This window comes from Girardinichthys multiradiatus, chromosome 10, assembly GCF_021462225.1.
Source record: "Girardinichthys multiradiatus isolate DD_20200921_A chromosome 10, DD_fGirMul_XY1, whole genome shotgun sequence".
Taxonomy (NCBI): domain Eukaryota; kingdom Metazoa; phylum Chordata; class Actinopteri; order Cyprinodontiformes; family Goodeidae; genus Girardinichthys; species Girardinichthys multiradiatus.
In genome coordinates this window covers 9,275,929-9,302,444 of record NC_061803.1, presented here as the reverse complement: position 1 = coordinate 9,302,444, position 26,516 = coordinate 9,275,929, and the positions used below count along the sequence as shown (strand labels likewise).

The window sequence follows — 26,516 nt, the reverse complement described above, 5'->3', positions numbered from 1 at the left end:
TACTGATTATCCTCTACACTGCCATTATTCTTTCTGTTCTGTCTTCGTCCATCTCAGTGTGGTTTGGCTCATGCACAAAACAGGACAGGTCCAAACCACAATGAACTATTAGGTCTGCAGAGAGAATCATCAGGGCTGCCCTTCCCTCCATCCAAGACTTGAACAGGTCCAGGATCAGGACACAAAAAGTTTATATATTTACCTTTAGTTTGGCGCTACAGAGCATTATTTGCAAATACCAGCCTCCAGTTTGTTTCCCCAGGCTGTCTCTCTGATCAACACTTAACAGTCGGAGTGCTCAGATCAATAGCATGCACTAATTCAACCACATCTTTCGATTTTTTTAAAAGCACTGTATATATTCATATTTAAAAAAATATTTTTTATTTACCTTTTATTTTTCTGAAAGTAAAATGTCTTCATGGAGAGCAAGTAGAACCAAAGTCAAACTCATTGTTGGCACAAACTTGGCAAATAAAGTTGATTTTGATTCCATTAGTCCTTACAAAAAGGACTTTTTATGGAATGCTTGTTTTCTGTACAGGGATATATTGACATTCAAACATCTAGTTATATTAAATACACTGCTCAAAAAAAAAAATAAAGGGAACACTTAAACAACACAATATAACTCCAAGTAAATCAAACTTCTGTGAAATCAAACTGTCCATTTAGGAAGCAACACTGATTGACAATCAATTTCACATGTTGTTGTGCAAATGGAATAGACAACAGGGGGAAATCTTTGGCGATTAGCAAAACACACTCAATAAAGGAGTGGTTCTGCAGGTGGGGACCACAGACCACTTCTCAGTACCTATGCTTTCTGGCTGATGTTTTGGTCGCTTTTGAATGTTGGTGGTGCTTTCACACTCGTGGTAGCATGAGACGGACTCTACAACCCACACAAGTGGCTCAGGTAGTGCAGCTCATCCAGGATGGCACATCAATGCGAGCTGTGACAAGAAGGTTTGCTGTGTCTGTCAGCGTAGTGTCCAGAGCCTGGAGGCGCTACCAGGAGACAGGCCAGTACACCAGGAGACGTGGAGGAGGCCGTAGGAGGGCAACAACCCAGCAGCAGGACCGCTACCTCCGCCTTTGTGCAAGGAGGAACAGGAGGAGCACTGCCAGAGCCCTGCAAATGTGCATGTGTCTGCACAAACGGTTAGAAACTGACTCCATGAGGATGGTATGAGGGCCCGACGTCCACAAATGGGGGTTGTGCTCACAGCCCAACACCGTGCAGGACGCTTGGCATTTGCCAGAGAACACCAGGACTGGCAAATTCATCACTGGCGCCCTGTGCTCTTCACAGATGAAAGCAGGTTCACACTGAGCACATGTGACAGATGTGACAGAGTCTGGAGACACCGTGGAGAGCGATCTGCTGCCTGCAACATCCTTCAGCATGACCGGTTTGGCAGTGGGTCAGTAATGGTGTGGGGTGGCATTTCTTTGAAGGGCCGCATGGCCCTCCATGTGCTCGCCAGAGGTAGCTTGACTGCCATTAGGTACCGAGATGAGATCCTCAGACCCCTTGTGAGACCATATGCTGTGCGGTTAGCCCTGGGTTCCTCCTAATGCAGGACAATGCTAGACCTCATGTGGCTGGAGTGTGTCAGCAGTTCCTGCAAGATGAAGACATTGAAACTATGGACTGGCCCATCCGTTCCCCAGACCTGAATCCAATTGAGCACATCTGGGACATCATGTCTCGCTCCATCCACCAACGTCACGTTGCACCACAGACTGTCCAGGAGTTGGCAGATGCTTTAGTCCAGGTCTGGGAGGAGATCCCTCAGGAGACCATCCACCGTCTCATCAGGAGCATGCCCAGGCGTTGTAGGGAGGTCATACACAATACTGAGCCTCATTTTGACTTGTTTTAAGGACATTACATCAAAGTTAGATCAGCCTGTAGTGTGTTTTTCCACTTTTATTTTGTGTGTGACTCCAAATCCAGGCCTCCATTGGTTAATAAATTTTAATTCCATTAATGATTTTTGTGTAATTTTGTTGTCAGCACATTCAACTTTGTACAGAACAAAGTATTCAATGAGAATATTTCATTCATTCAGATCTAGGATGTCTTATTTGAATGTTCCCTTTATTTTTTTTGAGCAGTGTATATTTAAATCTTAGTAGAAAGCATATGAAAATTTTGAATTTTCTTTAAAAAATAATGTGATCTCAAGCTGTATTAATGCCATACAACCATTATTTAGGTAAAACAAATATACAGTTTTATTCCATGCTAAAGGTTGGGCAGACTGACAGGAACAGTGATCAGAAATTGTATTTTCTGCATATTTGTTGATCTTATTTACTTGGAAACAGGATCCCAACATACAGGACCATTGAAAAAAAATGCCCCCAATTCTCTAATTATTGCTCTAACTGTAGATGGTAACAAGTATCTAAGAGCCATTTCCTGACGTATAAACATTGCATGTTCTCTTGTCTTTCTGAGTCGTTCGTGAGTGAGGTGAGTGAGTGAGTTGAGTGAGTTGAGTGAGTTGAGTGAGGTGAGTGAGGTGAGTGAGTGAGTTGTAAATAATCAACCAATCTCTTACTATCATGATTTTGTTAAAGGACTTTTTACAGCTTTACAAAGAATGTACTTAAATGTGGAGGATGCTGTTTTATTCCCAACAGCATGTTTTGAAAGTCTCAAATGATGTAATATTCCAATCCTTTTACATTACCAAATAAACACCAAAGATGTAAAACCTTCTTAAAGAACTGTTTAGATAGAGATATGATGTGCCAGTGATCTTTGAGCACAACACTGAGAAAAACTAACTGAGATGACAGAGGGGGGTCTCTGTGACAAGACGGGTTGCTCTCCTCACCCTGGGTTTTTAATTGGCTCTTTAATCTTTAACTTTTCTTTCCCTCACTCACTGTGCCTAATCATCAAGCAGTTATCACCTGCTGTGGCTGATATTAGTACTAATTTTCATTACTGGCATTTTTTCCCTATTATTTCTCCATTTGGAGCATATGTGGGGAAACCTGTTTATTGTGCATTCCTGCACTCAGCTTAAAAGATTTAACCTTGCATCAGAGTACATTAAAACACAGTTACATTTGAGTCATGTTTACTGTTCACAGCACACCAAAGTTGTTTTTGTCATAGCCTGCAATAATGAAACACGCAGAAAAAAGAAGCAGCAGCATCTTCTTTTAGAGTAAGTAGCACCTTTTAACTTCACGTGGTATGTCCCAAGCAGCGCACATGTAAACTAGGATCATCCAACTTTCATAATTATATCTTACTGGAACTTGTTTCCCTGATGCCAGTGTTCAGAAGGCAAGAACTCACTCACATGTGCATCAGAGGTGCAAAATGTTATAGCCAACCTCAGCCTCTCACTTCCTACAGGCCAAGGAAGGACATGCCACTCGGCTCGAGATGAATCTGGTAGAAAAAAAAGGCAATCTCCTTTCTTTTTAATGTAAAAAGCTCTGCCTTTGTTGTGCTTTCTGTGGATATCAAGGCCTTTTCACTCCCTCACTACTCAATCTCGCCACACTTCCGACCCCCCACTGGCTTCCCATGGGTGTCTCCCTCCTTAGCCTTCTCTCTCATCCTCTCATTCACCCACGGTTTGAAGTGTTCCTACCACCGGTGTGCCAACTTGAGACCTCATTCCCGCTCCATTCCAGACGGGGCAAGAGTCGACCTCACTAACCCGTCCATTTCATCCTGGAAGACAACTTATCAAACAAGCCTCCCTAAGGTGAATATATGGGCTTTGTTGCCATGGTCAGGAGCTTTATCCTGATAATAGAGGAGGCTGTGGGGGTCGGAAAGGTGCAGCAGCCGAAGGGGATGCCATCCTTCTAAGAAATATCTAACTAGGAATGGGACGATCCTACTTGCAAGGGTTTAAACTTGAGGAAGCGGAATATCTAAGCTCTTACCAGCAGCTTTCATCAAGTCAAGAGGACTCACAATCTTAGTTTCATGTAATAAACCTAATAAACCTAGAACTGCTCTGAACAGGCTTTCCTGATCAGTATATATTATCATTATTATTAATATGGTTGTTGTTGTTGTTATTTTGAACACTATAGCATTAAAGAAAGGTAGTAATTTTAAACCCATTAGAAACTCATTAGAAAATAAATAAATAAACTAATACTGGTGGGAGTTATTAGTTTTAGTTAATAAAGTTAATAAGCAGTTAGTAAATGGAAAAATAATGTTGATTTTCAGTATTTGACAGGGGAAAATAATCTGACTTAGATCTTTGGCTGATTAATAGGTGCATTTCTGTTCAAAGTGGCTGTAAAAGGACCAATCCAAGTATAATTTGGAGTAAAATTTCTTCATTTATTGAGACAGACAAAATGTTTGTGGAAAATATGAAAAGAAAAATGACTGGTGTTGACTGCCTTTTATTTTGCCGATGAGATCCATGTATATTTGTTCAGCTTCAAAGGATAGGATTTGTAGGGGAAGCATTGATCAAACCTCTTTGAATTACTGAGGTGAACATATTACAATATAGGATCATCTGTAAATAAAACACTCTTAGTTTGATACTTACTAAATAACACTTAAAAAGTTGACCTGCTATTACTTGAAAACATGTAAGATGCTATGGCCTTTCCATTGGTTTTAAAAAGCATTGTCTGCTCTTGCTTTTTCCAAAGGTTTACATTTTTTTTTAACATTTTTGTTGAACACAGTAATATACGTTAGTTGATTTAAACAGGGCCACTCTAACACATGAATATGGTTTGATCTTCACTTATCTATTGTAGCTCTGGTTGAAAGTTTCGGGTCCGCCCCAATCTAAATGCTGCAGCCTTTAAGAGGTTGTCTTCCAGGATTACCTTGTATCTTTCCATCAGTTCTGACCAGCTTCCCTGTTCTTACTAAAGAAAAGCATCCCCACAGCATGATGCTGACCCCACCAGGTTTCAAATTAGTAATGGTGTGTTCAGGATGATGCTCAGTGTTAGATTCATCCACACATACATGAGGTAAAAAAAAGTTTACCGTAGTCTAGTCTTAGCAGAGGACCTTCTTCCATGTTTGCGATCTCACCTACATTGCTTGTGAAACTCCCACCGGAGCTATCGATCTCTATAGCTCCTATAGAGTTACCATGGCTCTCTTTGCCTGGCCTGTCAGTTTAAATGTACAGCCATGTCTTAGTAGGTTTTCATTTGTTTGGTGTAAAGTTTTCAGATAATTGAACAGTGCTCTGTCTTCAAAGCTTTAAATATTGTTTTATAACTAGTCCTGATTTAAATTCCTCCACAACCTCATCTCTGACCTGTTTGGTGTGTTATTTAATCTTCATGATGCTGTTTGTTCACAAATGTAACAAAATTCTGGGACCTTCACAGAACAGTCGTTTGTATACTAAGATTAAATTGCACCCAGGTCTCTTTTTCTTTCCACTTCAGATATGCACTAATGTGTGTTGGTCTATCAAATATAATCCCAGTAAAACACATTAAAGTTGATGGTTGTAACATCAGAGTAATGTAAACATGTTCAGGGTAGCTTTCCAGCATGCATCCTTGCTTCCACAGGATTGCGTGGCTGTTCAGGTCTTTCTGCTATAGATGGCGCTATTGCTCTAAGGATTGTCTTTTGTCTGAGGACCAACATGGGCAATGTTACCAATTGCTTTGAGATGTTGGAGTGGAGTCAAAAAGACCAATTCATTCAACTTATTGCTGTGTTTAACCTTTTTTAATGTTTTGTTCATGTGATTTCTTGATTTGTTTTTTCTTCTTTAGTATTCATCTAAGATTTCAGTTTAGGGGGGAAAAAATATTTATAAAGTCTAATGTAATTCTGTAAAGATATTGTAAGAATTTTGTGTTTTAGGTCTCATTTATTTTCACATCTCCTGTAAAACTTCACATCTCTTTGTGTTTAAAGAGTTTATCCTTTATATGTCTTTTTTATTTCATAGCAAAACGCTTAATTAGGAACCTTTTAATATAAAGCCCTGATAAGTTTGTTTTTTTTGTCAAGTACCTCATAGTTTTCTGTCTTTTAGTGTCTTTTAGGGTCAAGGCTGTTGCATTGATGACATGAGAGCTATTGTGCAAGGCTTTTGTTTGGCTTATTTACTTGAATAGAAATATTGATGCTGATTTGTCTTAAGATGCTGAATATTATTCAACCAAGGACCTGAAAATGATGCCATTCATCACCATGCTTCCATGATTTCATTTGAAACATGCACTCCATCCTCACCCAGCCTTTTTGTGAGCTTGGTAAATATGTTGTCACAGCCCATAATGCCAGTTATTCCACGATCTGAAAATGTGATACGGTCACAATGTTTGTATTCATCTGAAATACAGTACTTGAAGAAATGTATTCAGCCTGAAAAGGTTTGAAATGATGATGGAAGGATTCTTTTCTATCTCCCACTCATTTCTGGCTTCATTTATTTCATCATGGATTTTGAAATTAAATCATTGGCCCCGCTGTCGCAGGTATACAACTATGCCTTCCTAATTTCCAGTTGTCTGCTGGGTATTGTTTGGGGCTTCAGTCATGGTCATGGGATGTCTGGACTCCCTCATCCTTTAATACAAATGCTTTAAATGGAATGCTTCCTCATGTCTGCCCAGGGAGATAATTAATGCATTTCCAAAGAGTCGACCAACCTTGAAATATTGAACAGTTTATTTTCCAGGTACACTGAGGAGAATGGAAAAAGATTTTCTAAATTTTTTTCCCCTCTGTGAGGGGACCTTATAAAGATAACTTAAATTGCAGGTTTGAGTTAGGGTTGATATTGAAATTTTTTATAGCACCTTATTAAAGCTTTGAAAAGGGAAAACGTTTAAATTTCAATGATAGAATACAAATACATTAGGAAAACGAAATGATCACTTTGGACGTATCAACTGAGCATAAATCTTAGAGCAAAGAGAGTTCTTGCAAAGGAATGATTCAATGTTCTGTTGGTTGAAAGTGTTTTAGGAATACTTTATGCAGTTAATTTTTTCTGTTTCCAAAAACATGAGGGTGTTTACTGCCCTCTAATTTGAGGGTCATCCGCAATCAGTTCATTTTTAGTACCATATTTACTTGTTTACCAGGTGTGTTTTATATACATATATATATGTAAATCTAATTGAAATATATTGCATGTAAAGTATGCTTTCAATGCAAAGCTTAAACAAAAAAAGATAAGTAAGCATGTTACCATTTAGCTCTTCACCAAACAACAATATTTCAAGGTTACAGCAGCCATTTAAGTTCCACTAAGGCTTGACATGTTTGACACGATGAACAACTTTGATGGGGAAGTTAGTTTGCAAAGTCATTTATTAAAATGTGCTTTGTATTAAGTTGCTCTTCCATTTGAAAAGTGTGTTTTTGTTTTTTCCCAAATGCTGATAGTTATGTTGCATTTTAATTTTTGATAGATTTTTGTTTTCCTAGGACAACTTCTTTCGTTAACCACGCTTGGAGAGATTATGTATTAGCATTGTTGTAATCCATCTTGAAGGGTTTATGTTTTTCTGCCCCTTGTCCTCATTATGACGACTCTTGCAAGAGACAACATGACAGACCAACATGAGTCGGGTTGTTCGACACTTTTAAATCGCCTTAGGTTGGCTTATTTGTTCTTACCAGAGACAGAAGTGAAGACCGATTGAGTCTTTTAATGTTGTTTTTTTTTTTTTTTTTTGCTTAATAGCCCATCAACAACATTAAAGTCTAATTACTCATAAGTTATAAAAGGGACTCCAATAAATTGTTTGGAATTTTCTTCCTGCTTTTCCTCTGCACTGAGTACAGATTTAAGATGTAAGCAAGCAGATCTTTCTCCCTTCTTATGAATTACGGCTTTCATTGGGAAGTAGCTGGGAACAGTGATTCTTCCTCAACCTCCTTATGAATTTGGTGACTTGGAGGCTTTTCCATGTCCTCTTTATGAACGCCATGATTGGCATTATTTATGGATTTAGTTCTTGTCACTCATATTAACAAGAGTTGGTGGGCCAACTCTGGGTTGTAGCAGTTTGTTACAAGGAATAATAAAGAATGTGTTTTTATATGTTATTGGGAATTTGCTAGGCAAATAATACCTCCAAGAAGGAGTTGGAAGGGTTCTGCTGATAAACCGTCAATTTGTTTTTTTTTTAGTTTACATATATAACAGAAATATTTTGGAATGTAAAACAATACTACCAACCATTTGCACATTCTTTTGTAGAGTTAGTAGTATTAAATTCAACAGACAATGGAGGAATTGAAAGGCATGTCCTTAACCTTAATATGATTTTTGCTCAATGCAAAATAAAGGGCATGAAGAGGGATTGCTGTTTATTAATCAAATTGTTACTTTTAATGCATTTAATAGATGCATTTAAAAAATCAGATTTTTCAATATATTGCCTGCTGTTGGTCTGATCCCTGGCAGATTGATCGTAGCATCCCTATCAGTCGGTTTTCATATTTTGAGCACTTTTTATACACAAGTGAAACACAAAGGGGTTTACATAGGTTTAGACGAGGCAACGAATAACATACAAACAACAAAACAAACTAATAATGAGCTTAACAAAGATAAGCTTGGTGGAAAATAACCAAAAATACACAGGTATGTTTTGTACAGAGTTGGGTTGAAGTTACTGAGGAAAGGCAGTTGTGTTGATGGGGGGGGGGGGCAGTGAAGGCAGACATGAAATCCTAAACATAGAATCTGCAATCCTGATAAAAGTGTTTAAAACTAAGGTATTATATAATAAATAAATATAATTGACCTAAAATATATATTAAATTCAAACAACTGGTTTAAAAGTCCTTTAATCATGGCTATAAAACAAAATATGTGAATATAGTCAATATGATTAATAAAAAATAAATAGAAAGTCAAACGAAAACTGCAATAAAACTACAGATAAAAGTAGTGTAATGAATTGAATTGGAAATAAATCTTAATTATGAAACGTTTATGCTAATGGGAAATCACATCATTTTAAGTTCGCTTTTAACAATATCAAAGTCCTCGGCTGTCTTCAGGCGAAGGCCGAAGAAGAATATGTTTGTTCTTACTGTCTGTTTAATCAAAAGACCTTTTCAGAGAACCTGAGGAACTTGTGCAAATCAACCAGATCCGATAAATAAGTGGGACTAAGACCAGTAATGGCTTTAAAAGCCAATGAAAGATCAATCCCAAACATATAGGTAACCATTGCACCTGAAAATCGGAGTAAAATGAGCTCTCAGGTCTTTGCCAGCTTTTTTGCTGCTAAATTTTGGAGTCTCCATTCTTTTTAGGACCAGGGAACCGTAATCTAGCAGTGACCTATTTTGCAAGTTATCACAATGTGAATTATCTTCTGTTCTTATTTGCAAATTAACAGATACATTGTCTACTAAAAGTGTTTCATGAATTTTAATGACCTGAATGTGACAGTCCTGGCAACTGTCTACAGTACAATGAATGGTAAGAATACCTAAACTATACAGGAAAAAAATAGTCATGTTTATCCTATTAAATCTGAAATAAAAGTTACAGATAATGCAGCTTCAAAATTAAACCTACATACAGCCTTTATACAATAATTAATAAATTAGCATAACAGAGCGCTTGTAACAATCTTGATCTTTGTAGTCTTAAGTTTTTTTTATTTTTGTTCAGTGTCAGCTCACAGAAATCACATAGCATCAAATTTGTAATAAGATCCCCTCTGTGTTCACCTTTTTTATGGTAACTTCTGTCTGTAAGAAGGGGGATATCTGCATTTTGCCTGGAGCACCGGATTTGTTTGTCAGTGTGCAAATTCGGCCGTTATCCGACCAACCGATCGTTTCCTTTCCCCGCTTATCTCTCCTGGCCCCTCCAAAGTCACCGCACTTCTACACACAGTGACAGCGATCAGTATAGCTTTCAGACGCTTGTCTGGCTCAGTCTTAACCGAGAAGTGAAGGCCCTCCCAGGTCCCCTCACTGTCCTCGGGGCTTGTGTGATTGAGTGACTGGTGAGAGCAGGGGGCTAAAGATAATAAGGGGGGGATATAAAGACATGGTGCGATGATATGATAACACCCCCTCCTCCCTCACTCCTTTCCACCTCCCCTTCACTCTTTCTTTCTGTTCTTATCTCTGTCTTACTCCCCATCTTTATGCAGCGAGCCCATCCCATCCACTGGTGTAAACCAGAAGTGACATGTGACACCCACTTCCCAGTGATGTGCTGACAAGCAGGTACTAGAATAGGTGACAATGTTTTCTTTTTTTGCCAGACTGGCTTAAGTATGGTGAGGGGGATTCATGAAGTATTTATGAAATATATTATGAATCATTGGCTCTGTGTTTTCCTCTGTGTTTTAGGCAGTGGCATTTGATTTCTAATAAGTAAGCCTCAGAGAAGTAGAGGCGGCAAATAGATAAGGAACTCTTTTTATATCCTGTGTTTACTGTTGTTTCCTAATAGTTGGAGTTCCATGTTTACATGTTTTAATCCCTGCTCACAACCCTGACACACACACACACACACACACACACAATTAAACTTAAGTTTCTTCCTCTCATCCTAAGTGCTTCTAATGAGGGAGCATGTGAAAAAGAAAGGAGGATCTAGTTTTGCTCTCAGCAACCAACAATTTTGCCTTTTCTCTGGTGTTTTTGAAGCCTGCAGGGGAATCTAGCTGCATCCTTCATCAGAATTACATTGTAAAAGATGAATTAAGCGCATTTTTTTTTCAATTATCCCAGAGGTTGGCCAGCATTAGAGCATCAGCTTAGTCCTGCAGCGAGACTAAAGTGTTTAGTTTTGTTCCCCACTTGTCTGTTCTCATTTTTTCCTACACTTTAGTGTCTGTTTATTTTGGATTGCACATAAAACAAGAAAGAAAATTTAATACTTTATTAGATAAACAGATTTAAGCTTGGCATGCGTCGGTATGAAATACTCAGAGTATGATAACCTTGAGTAAAAATACCATGATTTCATAGTATCTACACAAAATGTAAAACAAAAATGCATAACATGATCCAACAGCTTTTATTTCTAATAGACAGCCGCCCAGATGGAAAGAGAGAGTGGAGACCGAAAGGGAGACAGAAAAGGATAAACACATAAAAGAGGGTGTAAAATAAGACTAGGGATTATTTTTTTTCCTTCATACTGTTATTTGTAAAAATGAATAGTTCTAGTGTTGTTTTAATAAAAGAAAACTAAATATGTATTTATACCTTTTAGTGGTCACTCCCTGATGATAATTCATATTCTGATCTTCTATCTAAGTTAAAACGCAATTCATTAACAGACAACAAATTAGGCCTCCTAGATAGCGTATTTGACAAAAGAATGAGCGAACATGTAAAGTTATTTCTGCAAATTTAAAATTCTGTTCCTCTTTTTTTGCAAAACTCATTACACTGCATCCCACTGCTACACAGTGTAGCTTGCAGCGTATTGTTATGGCCTTCCTTATTATCTCGGATTTCAAGCCTGCAGTCTGCTGCTTTACAGTCATGCCCCCTGAAGCTTGGCTACTGTAATTTAAAACAGTTATCTTAATAGTAGTCATGTGATGCTCTGGTTTAATTTCCACTCAGACTATGTATGTTTTTTGCTATAAGACATATTTCCAGACGGTCAACTTTGTCTCTCTTGTGAGGAAAAAGTGAAGTAGCCTTTATTCAGCCAACTGATCTGTAGTGCACAGCAGAGAGTTTTAGAGTTGTGGAGGGGGCATCGCTATGTTACTTTATGAAACTATACAAATAGTATGATGGATAGTTTTAGCAGTTTTGAAACTATAATTTTATAAAAGGTCTTCATACCTTGATTATGCTAACTTGACACATGACTCCACATAGGTGGACTCTATTTACTAATTTATTGACCTGAGTATCAGTACTATCAAAATAAAGGGAAAATGTGTAATAACTTTTTTTTTAGCCTGCTCATCAGCAGTGCACAGCAACATGTGGAGGATGGGGAGCACCATGTTACCCCATGTTATTCTTACTCATTCTCTGGCATTTTATGAAAAGGATTTAAAACTGCACGAAAGATATGAAGGACAGTTTTGGTGGTATTTAAACCGTAACTGTTCCAAACCGCGGTATACCTTGATTTCACCTGCCAGTCTATTCCGCAGCATTTACATCTACATTCATTCTTTTATAGAACCTGTTTTTTTTCTTTTTAATAAATAAATAAATTCATTTTTATTCCATATGCTTATCCTTTAATTTGATCATTTTAGGTTGTTATCACTTCTCCACAGCTATTAGTTGGCCGTTTCTCGTAATTTCCGAACTGTTGGTGCATTCCAGAGCAGAACCTGCAGCTCCCCAGGAAACTGTGAAGTGCATTGGGTGGTTCAGGAGGGCACATGTTGGAAAGGCTTGGAAAAGGGGGCCTAACTGGCCTCATCAGCATTTCAATGTGTTCTGCGCTGTGAAATGACAAAGTATACATAAATATATAGAGATAATGATCTGGCTAAGTCTCTATGTGTGCTGCTGTATTCTTATGCTAATGGAGAAGCAATTCAGCACCAACAATGGACACATTACAATGAAAGGCAAAGCACTAAAAGAGATGGTCTTCTGTGTGTGTCCACTGATGGACGCGCATGTGCACACGCTCAGCAGGCCCGACTCCTTTCCCTTTGTGTCTAGTTTCTTTTTTTTATTTTTTTTTATTACATTTTTCAATTTTAGATAACAGTCCAAGAATAGACATCAAACAAAAATGAATCATAAATCGAGGTCAGGACTGAGCCTCTTTCCAAAGCAGAGGAAGGGTTAAAAGTGAAGGTATCTTTAAAAAAGATGGGAAGACTGATAGGTGAGGAGTTCTTCTCAGCAAAGGGATCAGTGAACCATATGTAGGTGCCCACAGGCTAATGGGCCGGTTGGTCCCTGGCTTGCCAGGTATCCAGAAAGCACACAAACACATTCATACACATGCTCTCTTTTTCCCTCCTTGTCATCCTCCAGTACCCACCTCTCCCACCCCTCCTGTGAAAATACCTCCTCCACTTTTCCTCTAATCTCACCTTTTTCTCTGGTGCTGACCCGGGGAGGCCGGCTTTATTCCCCACTGCACGCCAGAAGCCAGCGTTGTGATCGGAGCCCGGGCCCCTGCGCTGGTTCTCCTCTCCTCTCCTCTTTTCTTGCCCTGGCTGCGCGCCTCCCCGACGGCTCTACTCTATTGATTTACTCCTCCAACCAATGCTGTCTGACTCTGTTTGCAACACCAGTACCCAGGTCCCTCATCTTTAGAACCTTTGCTCTCTCTTTATTTTTCTATCTTTTCATACTTTCTTTCTGTCCCATCCTGCACAACTATGTTCTTGATAAGACAAAAATCTGAGAGGAGGACAAAATAGAGTGACGGAGTGATAGAGGTGTGGGAGGGAAAATGGGGGCTTTGATTTTTCATTAGAAGCACTTTTATATTTTTGTATTGGGTTTAATGGCACCCTCGTGCCTTAAACAAATAACCATCAGCCTTTAAAAAGTTTACAGCGCCTTCTCCATCAAAGTCCGACTTGAATTTGCTCTTTTGTTTGGAGTTCCCTTACAACCCCTCCCTGCGTTCTTCACTCTCCTGGCCTCTTGCTTTATAGTAACAGTTTTTAAGCTCATTGACTGATCTCGGTTGTACTTTGCAGTAGAAATGACTTTGACAGGGAAATACACCACTGGTATCACAGAGGTATGAGAATGAAATGACTCCATCAGAATATGTTCTTTTACTAGCAAAATCTCCCCTCAGCGTTAAATCCAGAATACTTCAGGGTTGATTCAGACAGTGTAGAGATTTTCTGAGAATGAATTTATGATTTTTATGATTTTTATTTTATATTGTAAATATTAGAATAAAAATGGTTTATTTGTATAGCAAAAATCCATGCATTAGGTAATTAAATGCTTTACAGGAAAATAAAGGAACAGAGGTGAAGAAAATTACTTTTAAAAACATAAAATGTGTTGAAAGAATTGTAATAAAATTAAGGCAGTTAAAATAATCTAACCTACTGAAAATAAAAGCATGCATTACATTTCTATGCTCTGTTGTAAGAGATAACTTTTATTCTGGGGATGTTTTAAATGGTAACAGGCTGATTTAATAATAGACTTGTGGGTGTTCAAATTTCTGTGTCAGGTCATGACAACACCTACGTTCCTTGCAGGATCTGTGGTTTTTAGTCTCATTGAGTCTAACTGAATGCTCCTCTCTAACCTTGCTTTTTTGGGACCATAAATGGCTTCTCTCTTTTTTGCATTAAGCTGGAGAAAAATCCAACCCATCCATTATTGGATATTTTAGACTCACTGACTCAGTGACTTTAATGGAATGTGGTTGTGTGGTCACATAAATATTATCTAGTCTGTCATCAACATACATATGGCAAGAGATGTCATCTTTCTACATAATACATGATTGGGTGAGCATATAGATATTGACTAAAAGTTGCCAAAAACAGAGCCTTGAGGAACCCCACATGAGACTTCTAAATAAATTTATAATTTTCAAATGACACCAGAGTTAAAGCATATTTAAAGCATAGGTGAGGGATAGAAGTAGAGTTTGCATTAGAACAAGCAACTAACACAATGTCTATCATTTCATTAAATTGTAAAATATACATATAATAGGAGGGCAAATCACGGGATGGGTGAAATAAACTTAAGTTTTTTTCTTAATATTATGTTTTCAACAAAAAGGATCAAGGTTTTTGGCTATTTTATACAGTCCGAACCTCAAAAATAAAAAACGGGTAAGTTTTACAGGAGTGCAATTTTACTGATAAACAGTTCAAACCAATTGCAATGTACCATATTTAGAAGGTAATCACAGCACTTACTGTTGAAGGCATTGAACCCAACAATGAGAAAAATAGTTCAAACATTAAGCAACCCCCACCCCAAGTTAAAACTTTTGTCTTTTATTAAGTTGTAACAAGCAACAAAGCCTATGCTGCCCCTCTTTGGTGACACTAGGCTGTCAGAATATATCAAGGTTGTAAAGAATGATATCTTTAAAGGACCTTAACTTTTCATTAATACGGTTAGCACAGTTTAAACTCTATTTAAGGAGATACCAGAGAAAGTCCAGGAGTGCCCACAGTTTTCTCCAGCTGTATGGAACACATAGTACTGTAGCACTGCACACTGATTGTTAGCTGGCTGAAAGAAGGATACTAAAAGAAAGCTACTACCTTGGTTCCAAGATGGATAATTAGACTGTTGTATAAGATTTGACATGGCTGTGCTACTCTATAAATGCAGAGTTGCTAAACAGATTAATAAAACATGCTATTACCATGTGAAACTACTATTAAATTAGGTGTTGATTCTATATTGTGCATTTCAAATGACAAAATAGAAAGGTTATAATAAAATTATTACTATAATAATTAGTATATTATTTTAGCATCATTAATAAAAATTTGTAAAAAATTAACTTGCGTTCCACACCCCAAAATCAACCAATTCTCAGTTGCCTGCTCATGTGGCATCAGTTTGATTTATTGCAATGCCGTTGCTGATCTTACGCCTTTTATTACTGTTTTCGACATTCACCTCTTGAAGCCTCCTCAAGGTGTTTCATGGAAGTAAAACACAATGCAGTGTGTACAGAAGCCACCAGAGCACCAACCTGCGAGCTAATGAGAGGCCCCATGCTGTTATCTGAGGCTTAGGCTTCTCTGCAACTGCTGCCGTTTCTTTTAGGGGAGAGAACGCACACACGGGGTATACCACTCACATATGTTGCACGAATACATTCTTTAAAGGAGGGTTTCTTCAGGATGCAAAGGTCTCATAGAAGTCTCAGTTATACAAACGGTAGCCCGTGCACGTGTAGACTCACACACAGCGCACAGCAGACATAATTGAAGGATTCAGCGGCTCCAAAGACCACAGTAAAGCAAAGGCTCAAATGACACCCTCCTGTGACAGTCCCAATTGTAGCTGCTCCTCTTTGTCTCTTAATATATCAAATGCTTTCATAAAGCACACTTAATTGAACAACCTCTCAAAAGTTGTTTCTATTAAAGGGGAGCAGAAAATAGAACACAACAGTTTTTTTTTTTTATTATTTTATTTTGTTTGAGTATTCGCGTCTTTCCTTTGTGCCGGTTGTGCATGTGCACGTATTAAACCCCCGCCGAGCAGAAATGCATTATTTAAGATGCTGTTGTGATACTTGCGCCTGCTTAAAGGTCTCTGCTTCCTTTAAACGCCACACCGCGTCAGTCAACCTCTGCCCCCACATGTGGGGAAACTAGAGTGGGACCTGCTGGCACCGATCCACATATAAGCTGGGAAAATCACAGCTGGGGAGGACAAGAAGTAATATAGATAACCTTTCAGTTAGGCATACAAGTAGACATTTTTCTCAGCATCCTTTTTTTTTTACTTCCTCCGAAGTTTTAGATATTTATTTTGCAGAGTTGTATGATAATAAAGCATTTATAAATTCTTAGGCATACATATTTTTCCCCTCACTTAAAGTGTAACATTTGGCTTTTGATCTGTTTGCAATTCCTTACAGAAACTGTAGCCGGAAAAATAAAAGGCCGAATGCCTGTTTCAAATCACATGGAGCTGGAGATGAGAGTTATTAAATCTAACTCACCCAGTCATTCTCCTCCTGCAGAAAAAGCCTGTTACAGAACACAGCATTATACATTGAATATGGTTAATTATTCCTCATGCTATGCCACCAGCCGTGTACGCAGAGTGAAAAGGAAAATCTTGGGAAAGTAGACGGAATAAGCGTCTGCGGAGGAACTTCAGGGCCCCTCATTACACTTTGCCCCTGGGTATTTTTATGCCTTTTATTTCCCATCTAATGAACTGTTTACATTTTTTTTCTGCTTTCTAGGCACCACAATTATTCGACTTGTCCTTGTGTCACTCGTCGCACAAGGCAGGAAGCAAGGAGGAGAGTTGGAGGTCACTGAATTAAGTCATCTTGTTTTATTTTAATTGTTGAATCTCTGTTAGACCCGCTTCAGATTTAAAAAGATTATTGTTTTATAATTATAAATATCTTTTAACATTTATCCCTTTTTTTTATAGAGGAACTTCACAAATCTTTCCATCATGATATATAAGCCAATAGACTACAAAGGAATTTTCAAAAAGAAAAGATCCCTGTATTTGTTATAATTAGATTAAGTTCATTCTCTTCTTAGAGGATTATGCTGAACTGATTAGCATATCTGATATAAATTGCATATGTAATTGCATTTTGACAGGCATAGAAGATTGCTTTTTTTTTTGTCAGCCATCATGTCAACAGAGGTAAAACGTGTGGTTTTTGACAGGACACCGCCACCTCCGTCACCGCATTAGACAGGATGTGAAGAGTGTGTTTTTTCTTTCTTTTCTTTTTTTTTTAAGGCAGGCCACTTTGCATAAAGTTAAGATTTACCTTTGTACTTTTCTTGTGTGCTTCCGGGAATAGAAGCAGTTTCTCAATCTGGATTTTAAAAAATGATAAAAGACAGACCTTTCAAAAGGATTAAAAAAAGCTTAGTTTTTTCCTTGTATGAGCAATAAGGTATCTTCTGAAAGCACTTGTTCTGTTTTAGATTGCAAAGCCTGATTAGTTGGTTTTCTCTTAACATGCAGAACTTTCCACATACTGTACATGAAGAAGAGAAGGTTTTTACTATGCACAGATCTGATTCCTGACCTCGAAACTGAACTTCTTGTCATTTAATCCAACACCAAGCTGATAATAACAATTGGTTACCACATGAAGCAGTACTGCACCTGCTTATATTTGACATCAAATGGGAAAGTAGCAATCGCTCAGGAATCTGTTGTTTTCCAGAGGGGGAATCCAAAAAAGCTGAGCGCATACTGTAGGTACGAGGGAAGTGGCGGCGGTGCTTTCATTTCCGTGACATTTTCCATTCTTCGTGCTCTCTTTGTTATCTGCTCTGTTCTCATTGCAGAAGCCTCTTCATGCATTCATCTGCAACAAACAGCTATTTAGAAATACAAAACAACACAGAAAAACCCTGCGTGTGGTTTGAAGGCGATGCAAGCCTCAGCATTCAAATCAATGCTTCTCCCGGGTTTCTTCGTCTCAATTACTGGAGAAGTCGTCTTTCCCCCTAAGTTGCACTGCAGCTCTTTAAGATGAAACTTGACTTAAATGGAAAGTGTGGGTGTTTTGTTTTTTCCCCCTTTCCTGGCAAAGAGATGTACATGCTCCCTTAATCTTGATTTTCTTCTTTTTTTTTTTACACTACTACTTGCATCTTTAATTCCTTTAAAGTTACTGCAAACATGCAAACATTGACCGTTGATTTAACCTGTACCAGAAGGCGGGGCTTAAAAAGTGACTAACTGAAACAAATAGGAAACCTTTTAATATGTATTTCTTTATACAGTGCCTTGCAAAAATATCCATATCTCTTGAACTTTCCCACATTTTTTTCACATCACATCCACAAACTTCAATATATCTTTGATGTATTTTATTATTATTAATTTATCAAAAAGCACATAATTATAAAGTGGAAAGGAAAATACACAATTTTTTAGGCAATAATCCAAAGTGTTGTGGGGGTTTGTATCGTGCCCCCATTTTACTCTGTTACAGCTAAATAAAACCCTTGCTTTGAGGCCGTGTATTTATAGAGAGTAAATAACATAAAGGCAGGAATGTAGTGGTAACCTTTAGTAAAATTTTGTATGGTTTCACGTTATTAACAACAAAAAATGAATTGAAACAGGATATTATCACTATTTTCCCAACTGCTGCTAAATAATGTACCTTATTAAAAATTAAACATATATAATGTTATGTATACCATTAATTTATTACATAGTTAAGCAAAAACATAGAAAACCATTAACTATATTTAGAAGGGTTGTCAAGTGATAATTTAGCAGAATTCAATTAATTTTTAAAGTTTTTCTCTTTCTAGAGTAACACTGATATTAACAGTGATATTAGCTGGTTACATATGTCAGTCTGCCTTGTGACTGAGCTACCTCAATAAGAGTGATAGATGGCGCTATTTTAGTTTGCACACAGTGACTTTATGTTTTTTTGTGCGGGAAATGTTCCCATACTACTGAAAATTGATTTTAATCAAGAATAAAGTGTTTTTTTGTTAATGTTTTTCGGGAGTAGACAGCAACAAGTGGGGGAGTTGCACCAGTGTGTTCTATTCATTAAAAGCCATCTCATCAAAAGCACAATAAACCATAAAAACGGTACAGGGGAACATTTGAGCTAGTTTTTACCAACCGTGACTGTTTAAAACCTCAGTTTTTCTTGATATACAACTGACCGACACAGAAGGACCCTGTTTAGTAATTAGGTTACATCTTAAGACCTCCTTTCCTCCCACGTCAGTTATACACTATATATACTCTGTTTGTCTTTAACATAAAAAACTGTTAAAATACCAACGCTGTTTTGGTTGTGGTTGCCTTTTATAAAATATAATCACCTTATTTATTTGTAATGTACAAACATTTGGTGGTTCTGTACAAATTTAAATAAAGCAGATATTGTTATTGATGAAGCAGCAAGACGTAAGCTAATATAACTGACTTGTAGGACCTAAGAGAGAACGAAACATTGTTGAGGATTTTTTAGGTTTTACTGTCACGCGACTGAGAATTAAAGTGCTAAAAAACAACATTTATCAATTTAAGGAAGAATCAGAGCTTATATGGCACATTTTGACAGTGATTCTGTCCTTATGTGTGCTGTTCAAGGGGTGAGGGGGTTGGTGGGCTGTGTTGTGTTTGACTCTGTGCTGCCAATTGTTGTTTTTTTTGCCACAGTAGGCGTTCAGCGGTTGGCTTTGCTCCCTGTGGTCGAGTGTTGTTTGGGTGCTCTCTTTATCTAATGGGTTTTTGTGGTCTGGGTCAATCAGGCCCCTCTGTCTACTCAGTAATTACTCCTGAGAACTGTGGCCCTCGCCATCATGATAATAACAGCCAGATCACATCAGCCATGACTTTCCACTCAGTGCTCCAGATTACGAGGAGAGACAAAATAAAATAAGGAAAGAAATCAGTTGGCTCGATTGCGATGGGATTCCGAGTTATTTCAATCAAGCAACTTGATATCATCTCTCTGGGTTTTTTTCTTTTTTTTTTTTTAGAATAGTCGCTTTCAAGTTGCTTCTCCTGAGGAAAGTGCTGTGAATGTACCTAATGCACTAGCTTCTTGAAACTTTCCTACTTCAAAATGTAGGGGAAACAAGATACAGCCTTTCAGGAAAACAATGTCCCTACCAGGTAATTGGGCTATCCTTTACTAAATTCCTTTATTTATGTTATGAATAGAAATAAACTGTGTGGACTTATTTTCAGTCATTTACAAGCTAAATAAATAATAAAATAAACAATATAAATAATTTGTGTGGAAGAAAAGCGATATTTTCATTCCTCCGCTAGTGTTTGCCTTTGATTTTTGCCCACCTACTCGCAGCCCACCTAGAAAAACCTGGTAAGGCAGTGACGGGGGGGGGGGGGGGGGAGCGAAGGAAGCTCAGTAAACACTTCCTCTGTCTGCTGCTGGTGTGTGTTTAGTTTAGAGGGCATGCCAAGAGGCTGTTTTTCCACGGGTCGGGCGTCTGTAAACAAGTAGTACAATGGCAGCCAGCTCCAGCACAATTGGAGGTGGCATTCTCTTGAAGTCTGTATGAAATGTGTGTCTTGAGTGTTTGTCTTTTTTGGGGGGTGTTTTTTTTTTCCTTTTCTGTTAGTTATTTATTTTTTTGGGACATAGCATTCCTTTTTCATTGTAGCCTATCTGGAGACCGAGAGAGAGAGAGAGAGAGAGAGAGACAGCGGGTTAGACTTTGTGTGTCCGTGTGTGAGGCAACCCCTAAATCCGATGGGCCGCCAATGGGTGATGAATTATTCCCTGTCTAAGTCACAGCATTGGTGTTATCACAGAGGCTGCCACTGCAGTGAGATGACAGGGGTGACAGCCACCCCAGAAAATATTTAACTCTGACAAGTGATACTTCCTCATGGCCCTCTCCCCTGTTGTTTTTTTATTTTATTACTCAACTTGTATTTGTTTAAGTGGGCAAGGTGATGTTGGGAGCTCCTTTTAAACACTGGGTGTAATAGATCACCATGGATTGATGGATGCATGAGCATAAACACACACAGCAGCTTGTTGTCATTACTCAAAGTACTTGCACACAAACACCCACAACCTGCATGTGTAGGACTCTGTCACCAAGTTCCATTAGGGGGCTCTCGTGCTTTAGGAATGTCTGGTACGTTTTTGCATCAACTGAACCACTAAACCATATTTCCCCTCTTGTTTTCTCTTTTTTTGCTCCCCTTCTGTTTCTTCCTCCTCTTCTTCTTTTTTTGTCCTTTTTCCTCATCCTCCTCCCGCTGCAGAAAAGGTCACGTATTGCCTACAGTGATGAGGTGCGCAACGAGCTCCTGGGGGATGACGCCATCTCCTCGGAGAGCCAGGTAAGGTGCTAATCAGGAGGTGAAGGGGGGCACGAAACAACGCCGGTGTGGGTGGCTCAACTGTCCCCCAGGGTGATTAGGTGCCCCCTCCTTCTCACAGTGGCCATCGAGAGCTGAAACCAGTGCTATTGTCACCAAGTCATGTGGAAGCAACACTGTTTAATGCAAAGCTGGCCAGCCAGTTAGGAGGATCAGGGCATGGGACCAGCGTCTGGCCAAAGCCAGAGTGGGACCAACACATGCACGTCTTAAAAAAAGAAAGACCTAATTGAACACATTTCAATCTGAAACCCCAGTTTCCCCAAACGTTCAACAGCTGTTCTCCAGCTGGGTGCCGACTTGGATTCATAAGCGATTCTCACGATGAAGGTACAAACAAAGACACACACAAATGGACATACAAAATTGATTAATTTTACATATTTATTTTTGTCTTGCTTTCATAAATTTTAAAGTTCGCAACCTTGTTTGGTAGAAGTGATCAAAATGTTTAGTTGTCGCAAATATCAAAAAGCAATTTTAACAATCTTTTTAGTATTTTAAAGAAATGTAATGCCAATCTTAATTATTTGTGACGACTTTAAGGTTTTTATTTATTATTTAGTAAGTTAGTAGAATTAGTTTCTTGTTTATTTAGTAAAATATCAATACCATTATTCTGATGAACTTGCAGATATATTCTCGAAAGACAATTTGAGCATTTTGTTTTAACTTGTCATCAAAGAACATTCAGTTATAGCGGCCAGATGCCATTTACAAAAAATAAATCTAATTTTAAATTAAGACTTTAGGTAACCTGTGGAATATTTTGTGTAGCTAAATTTCAAATTATTCCCCATAAATAGTTAAAATAATCATAGTATTTTAGTGAACAGTACTTATTTCTCTCGGGCGCAGCTTATCTACTCAGCCACTCGTCTTTTGACTAATTATATTTTCTCTTTGCACTCAGCTGTCAGCCTGCATGGGTTACTGCATCTCAAGGCAAACATGCAGTCATGCACGTTCTCGTGCAAATAAAAGCTCTGCACTTGCAAATCTGCCCGCTCCAAAGTAAAGACAGAGGAGCAGTCAAATGCACCTTCACATTTAGTCCCACAGTGCATTACGGATGTACGCTGAAGTAATATAATTTAAATAAAGTTGTCTTAGAGACATATTAGAATGAGCCGAGATTTGTTATTGATGTGCATATTTCCAGGTAGAAGTCACTTGGAAATTTCAAGCCGAGGTTTGAGGGAAATAACACATTTTACACACCCATAGGTTCTGTCAGCATCTTATTAAAGCAAGAAGTATTAATACTATTTAAGGTTACATTTTTATTTTATTTTAATTATAATTAATTTAAATATGCCTGTAAAATAATTTCATATATCCTATTTACACACAAAGTATATTATAGGTAGTTGACATATTCAAAAAAAGGTTTTTATATGGCTCTTTCTGGATATTTTATTTTTTAAAAGCATAACATTATTTTTTGTATATATATAGGTGGAAGTATTAATAAATAATTGTATAAATAAATAAATTTTGGTGGTTTTTTTAAAAAAAAAGAAAAAGTTCTTGACTTATAATATAGGTAGCTCAATATTGTTATTTAAACCCCAATACACATCATTCACAGTATTAATAATTCTGTTTTTATACCGTTATAATTAATATTATATAGTTCAGTATATCTATAATTTATTATTATAGGATTCATTAATTAAAAATGAAATGAGATTATAAGTTAAAATTGCAGGGTGTTAATTTTACTCTACCAGGGATTTACAAATTAGAAAATATAGGACAAATGGTATGCTATTAAAAATCCTTTGCAACAAATATTTAAATTAAATAAAAAATTCTAAATATGTTTAAAGCATGCACTATGAAGTTAAATATCTGTAAAAGTGTGTAAATATTCTTTGAAAATGATGCCAAATGTCTGATGTGCTGCATAAAAAATTCCAAATCTATCTAAAGTTTCAGCAAAATGTTCTAGGGTAATAAAAGGAAAAGAAATCCACGTATTGTTATTTATGGCCCTATTTGGTTCATTTTCATTTTAAAAGTTGGGGCGATAACACTTGTCTTCGTCTTGCTGTGAGTTGAGTACTCGGAACTTGAGGGATTTTTCTTTTTTTTTATCTAGTGAGACGGCAGCGATAGGAAAGGGGAAAGGATGGTGGGGGCCTGGGCAAGTCGGTCAATTTAATTCCTGACGATCTGAAAGAGGTCAGGATCATTTCATATAGCCTTGGCAGAGCAGATCATTACCAGTCACAAATCTGTTGGTTACATGGCAAGGATTTATTGCTAAGTAAATAGGCAACAGTCATAAGTTCTAAAAATGGCGTGTTGGCCCTGCGATAATGGCTAAAGGACGGTTTAATAGAGTTCGGCATTTATTCGTTATCTGTATGCAGACAGAGACTGAATTGGCACTATCGCTCATTTTTTTAATAATGTGGTAGGCTACCATTGCACATTTTTTCCCCCCTCTTTCCTCTGCATGCAACGCACGTACGCACACACACATACACACAAAGCAACAAATGCACACACGTTTTTCACACACGAACACTAAACGGAATAGTTTCGATTTCAGTCACAGCAGAAGGCTTGGCCACAAGAGATTGTGCTGGTTTGAGCCGGCACGGACCAGATTTTACAGGCTACAAAGGAAGCAGATTACCACTTGTATCAAATTCCGTATTGGATAAAAAAAAAAAATCTTTTGTTTGGAAAAAAAAAAAAAAAATGCTGATTATCATAACAGAAAAAATTGCAGCAGTGCAATTTTGAATGCTGGCTGGAATCACAAAAACACAAGGAAAGGCGCTCATGCAGGAGTAATTATACCAGTGACAATATTCTGTGTTTACTGCTGTATATCTCTTTAGCAACACAAACACGGTTGGCAAAACCAAAGAATGGATGCCAACGAAAAGCAGAGCAAAACAGCAATAAGCAAGAAAGCGGCTGTAGTATAGTTTTAACAAATCCTCTAGAGGGACTTACAATCAGCCAGGCAGCACAAATAAGCCAGAACAAGTTTTGTTAGGTATTCATTGACTGATGGCAAAGCCAGGGTGAGAGATCGGAGGATCTGATGACTTCGTTCGAGCCCCAAATAACCACATCCACAGTGTCGTTTTAAACTTTGGCCTCTTGAATAATACATTCTTAGCGGGGAGTTGTTGCTCAACTTGTAAAAAGATACTCAAAAGTATGACTTGTTTCTGCCAACATTTTCAAGGGTAAGAGCTTTTTGGGAGAAAAAAAACCCACACATTAACACTTGCTTACTTCCTACACTACATAGTATTCATTTAGTTTACAGACGAATACTATAGATGCAATGTATTTGTATTTTAAACCAAAAAACTCCATTGGTTATTATTGGAGACTTATTGGAGAAACAAATGGGGCAAACAAAAGAATGAAAATCAGTGTGTAATTATATCATTTTAAAATGAAAAAACAGGTGACAATATTTAGATTTTGTTTAGTAAAGACTTTCAAAAACCAAATCAAGGAAAAATAATGATCCATTTCAGGAAAGATTCTGCTGTTGCAAGATGACTGTTAATTGTTTTAATTCAGTGCATGTGGAAAAGTGTGTTACCTGCCGCTCCAATACAAAACACTCATAAATGGCATGAATTCTGTATTGTTTTATGGTTTTTAAACATACATTTGAACAGTATATTTTTTTCAGGGTGGAATGATTAAACAACAACAGCTTCAATTATGACCGATAACCGATGTTTATGGATATTATATATCATTCATATCTCACTACCCTTTCAACACTGTGAAAAAACAACCACACCGCCGACATTGCTTCTCTGCCTCAGTTAAACACCCTATAGTCCTGCACTGCATCACTATCACTGTCACATGCCCATACAAATACCACATGGCTAACCCCATCCCTTCCACATACACAAACAGCAACAACATTGTAATAAATATTGGTTATTATTTTATTATCGGACTGATACTGATATGTTAAAAAGTTACTAACATCGGCCGATACCGATGTATCAATTTACCAATTTAGATATCTACTGGACATCAGTGTTCTGGTGGAACACTAGTTCAACCAGTTTAAACAATGAATCAGTACCATAAGCAGCAAAATTATCTCTTAGCATGATGTGCCACCAACATGCTTAACAGTTGTTACAGTGATATTAGGTTAGGCACTTCTTTTCTTGGGGGACACCCTCTCAGTTAAGCCTGCTTCAGTGTGGACAGCAACACTGGTTCTCCACCATCTTCCAGTTTATGATCAGCTAGAGAATTGGGTGGTTCCTAAATCATTCTTGACCATCCTAAAAACATTATTTCATCTGAGTTTGACAATCTAGATCAAATGGTTGATTCAATTCTTGTTTTTGAAATGTATTTATTGTTTCATTAAACCATGAGGAAATTCAAAAACTAATCCATCGTTAAAAACCCCAAATTGATATGACATTATTGTCCATGAGTGTATGTAATCACTGTATCTATTTATCTCCTTTTCCTTCAGTAGTGAATGCAAAAAATGTATCGTTTTAATGCTCTTCTCCAAGTTTTACAGCTAAATTCCTTGCAGTCCATTAATATGCCTCTTTTTCATTCTTTCGACTTAACTTAAAACATGCTGCCGACAGCTTTATTTGTTCTAAGCTTAATTACTAGTCAGTGTGACTGCATTTCCCCATTAAAGATCTGACTCATTATCCAGTTTCAAGAAAAGGGACTTTTTATTTACTTTATATTAATTTAGCTATTCTCCATCATCCAAAATGCATAACTGTGTGAAGATTAATTTTTCATCATTAATAGCTGCTCCCATGATGAGCTGCAGTTTACTCGTGTAGAATGGTACCCTCACGTGACTTTCCATATGTGTTTTGAACAACTTGTACCTTCACTGAGACTGGATTAGCAACATTAAATATTGAGGCTATATCAAGACTAATAAATAGAGTTCCGGGTACATTTCTGTAACTCTGCTCCAAAGGGGCACACATTCCTTTTTATCCTTTTTTCCAAAAAGATTCAGCAAAATGACAGATAC

General features: G+C 37.6%; 1 protein-coding gene across 4 annotated transcripts in view; it reads left to right on the top strand.

The window, feature by feature from the left end:
• vti1a (vesicle transport through interaction with t-SNAREs 1A) overlaps window positions 1-26,516 on the top strand; it is a 158,301-nt gene that overhangs the window by 13,616 nt on the left and 118,169 nt on the right. For all 4 annotated transcript variants that reach the window (XM_047376804.1, XM_047376806.1, XM_047376803.1 and 1 more), the window contains exon 4: window positions 21,374-21,451. In XM_047376804.1, coding sequence (XP_047232760.1) covers window positions 21,374-21,451 — 78 coding nt within the window. The remainder of the gene's footprint in view (window positions 1-21,373; window positions 21,452-26,516) is intronic.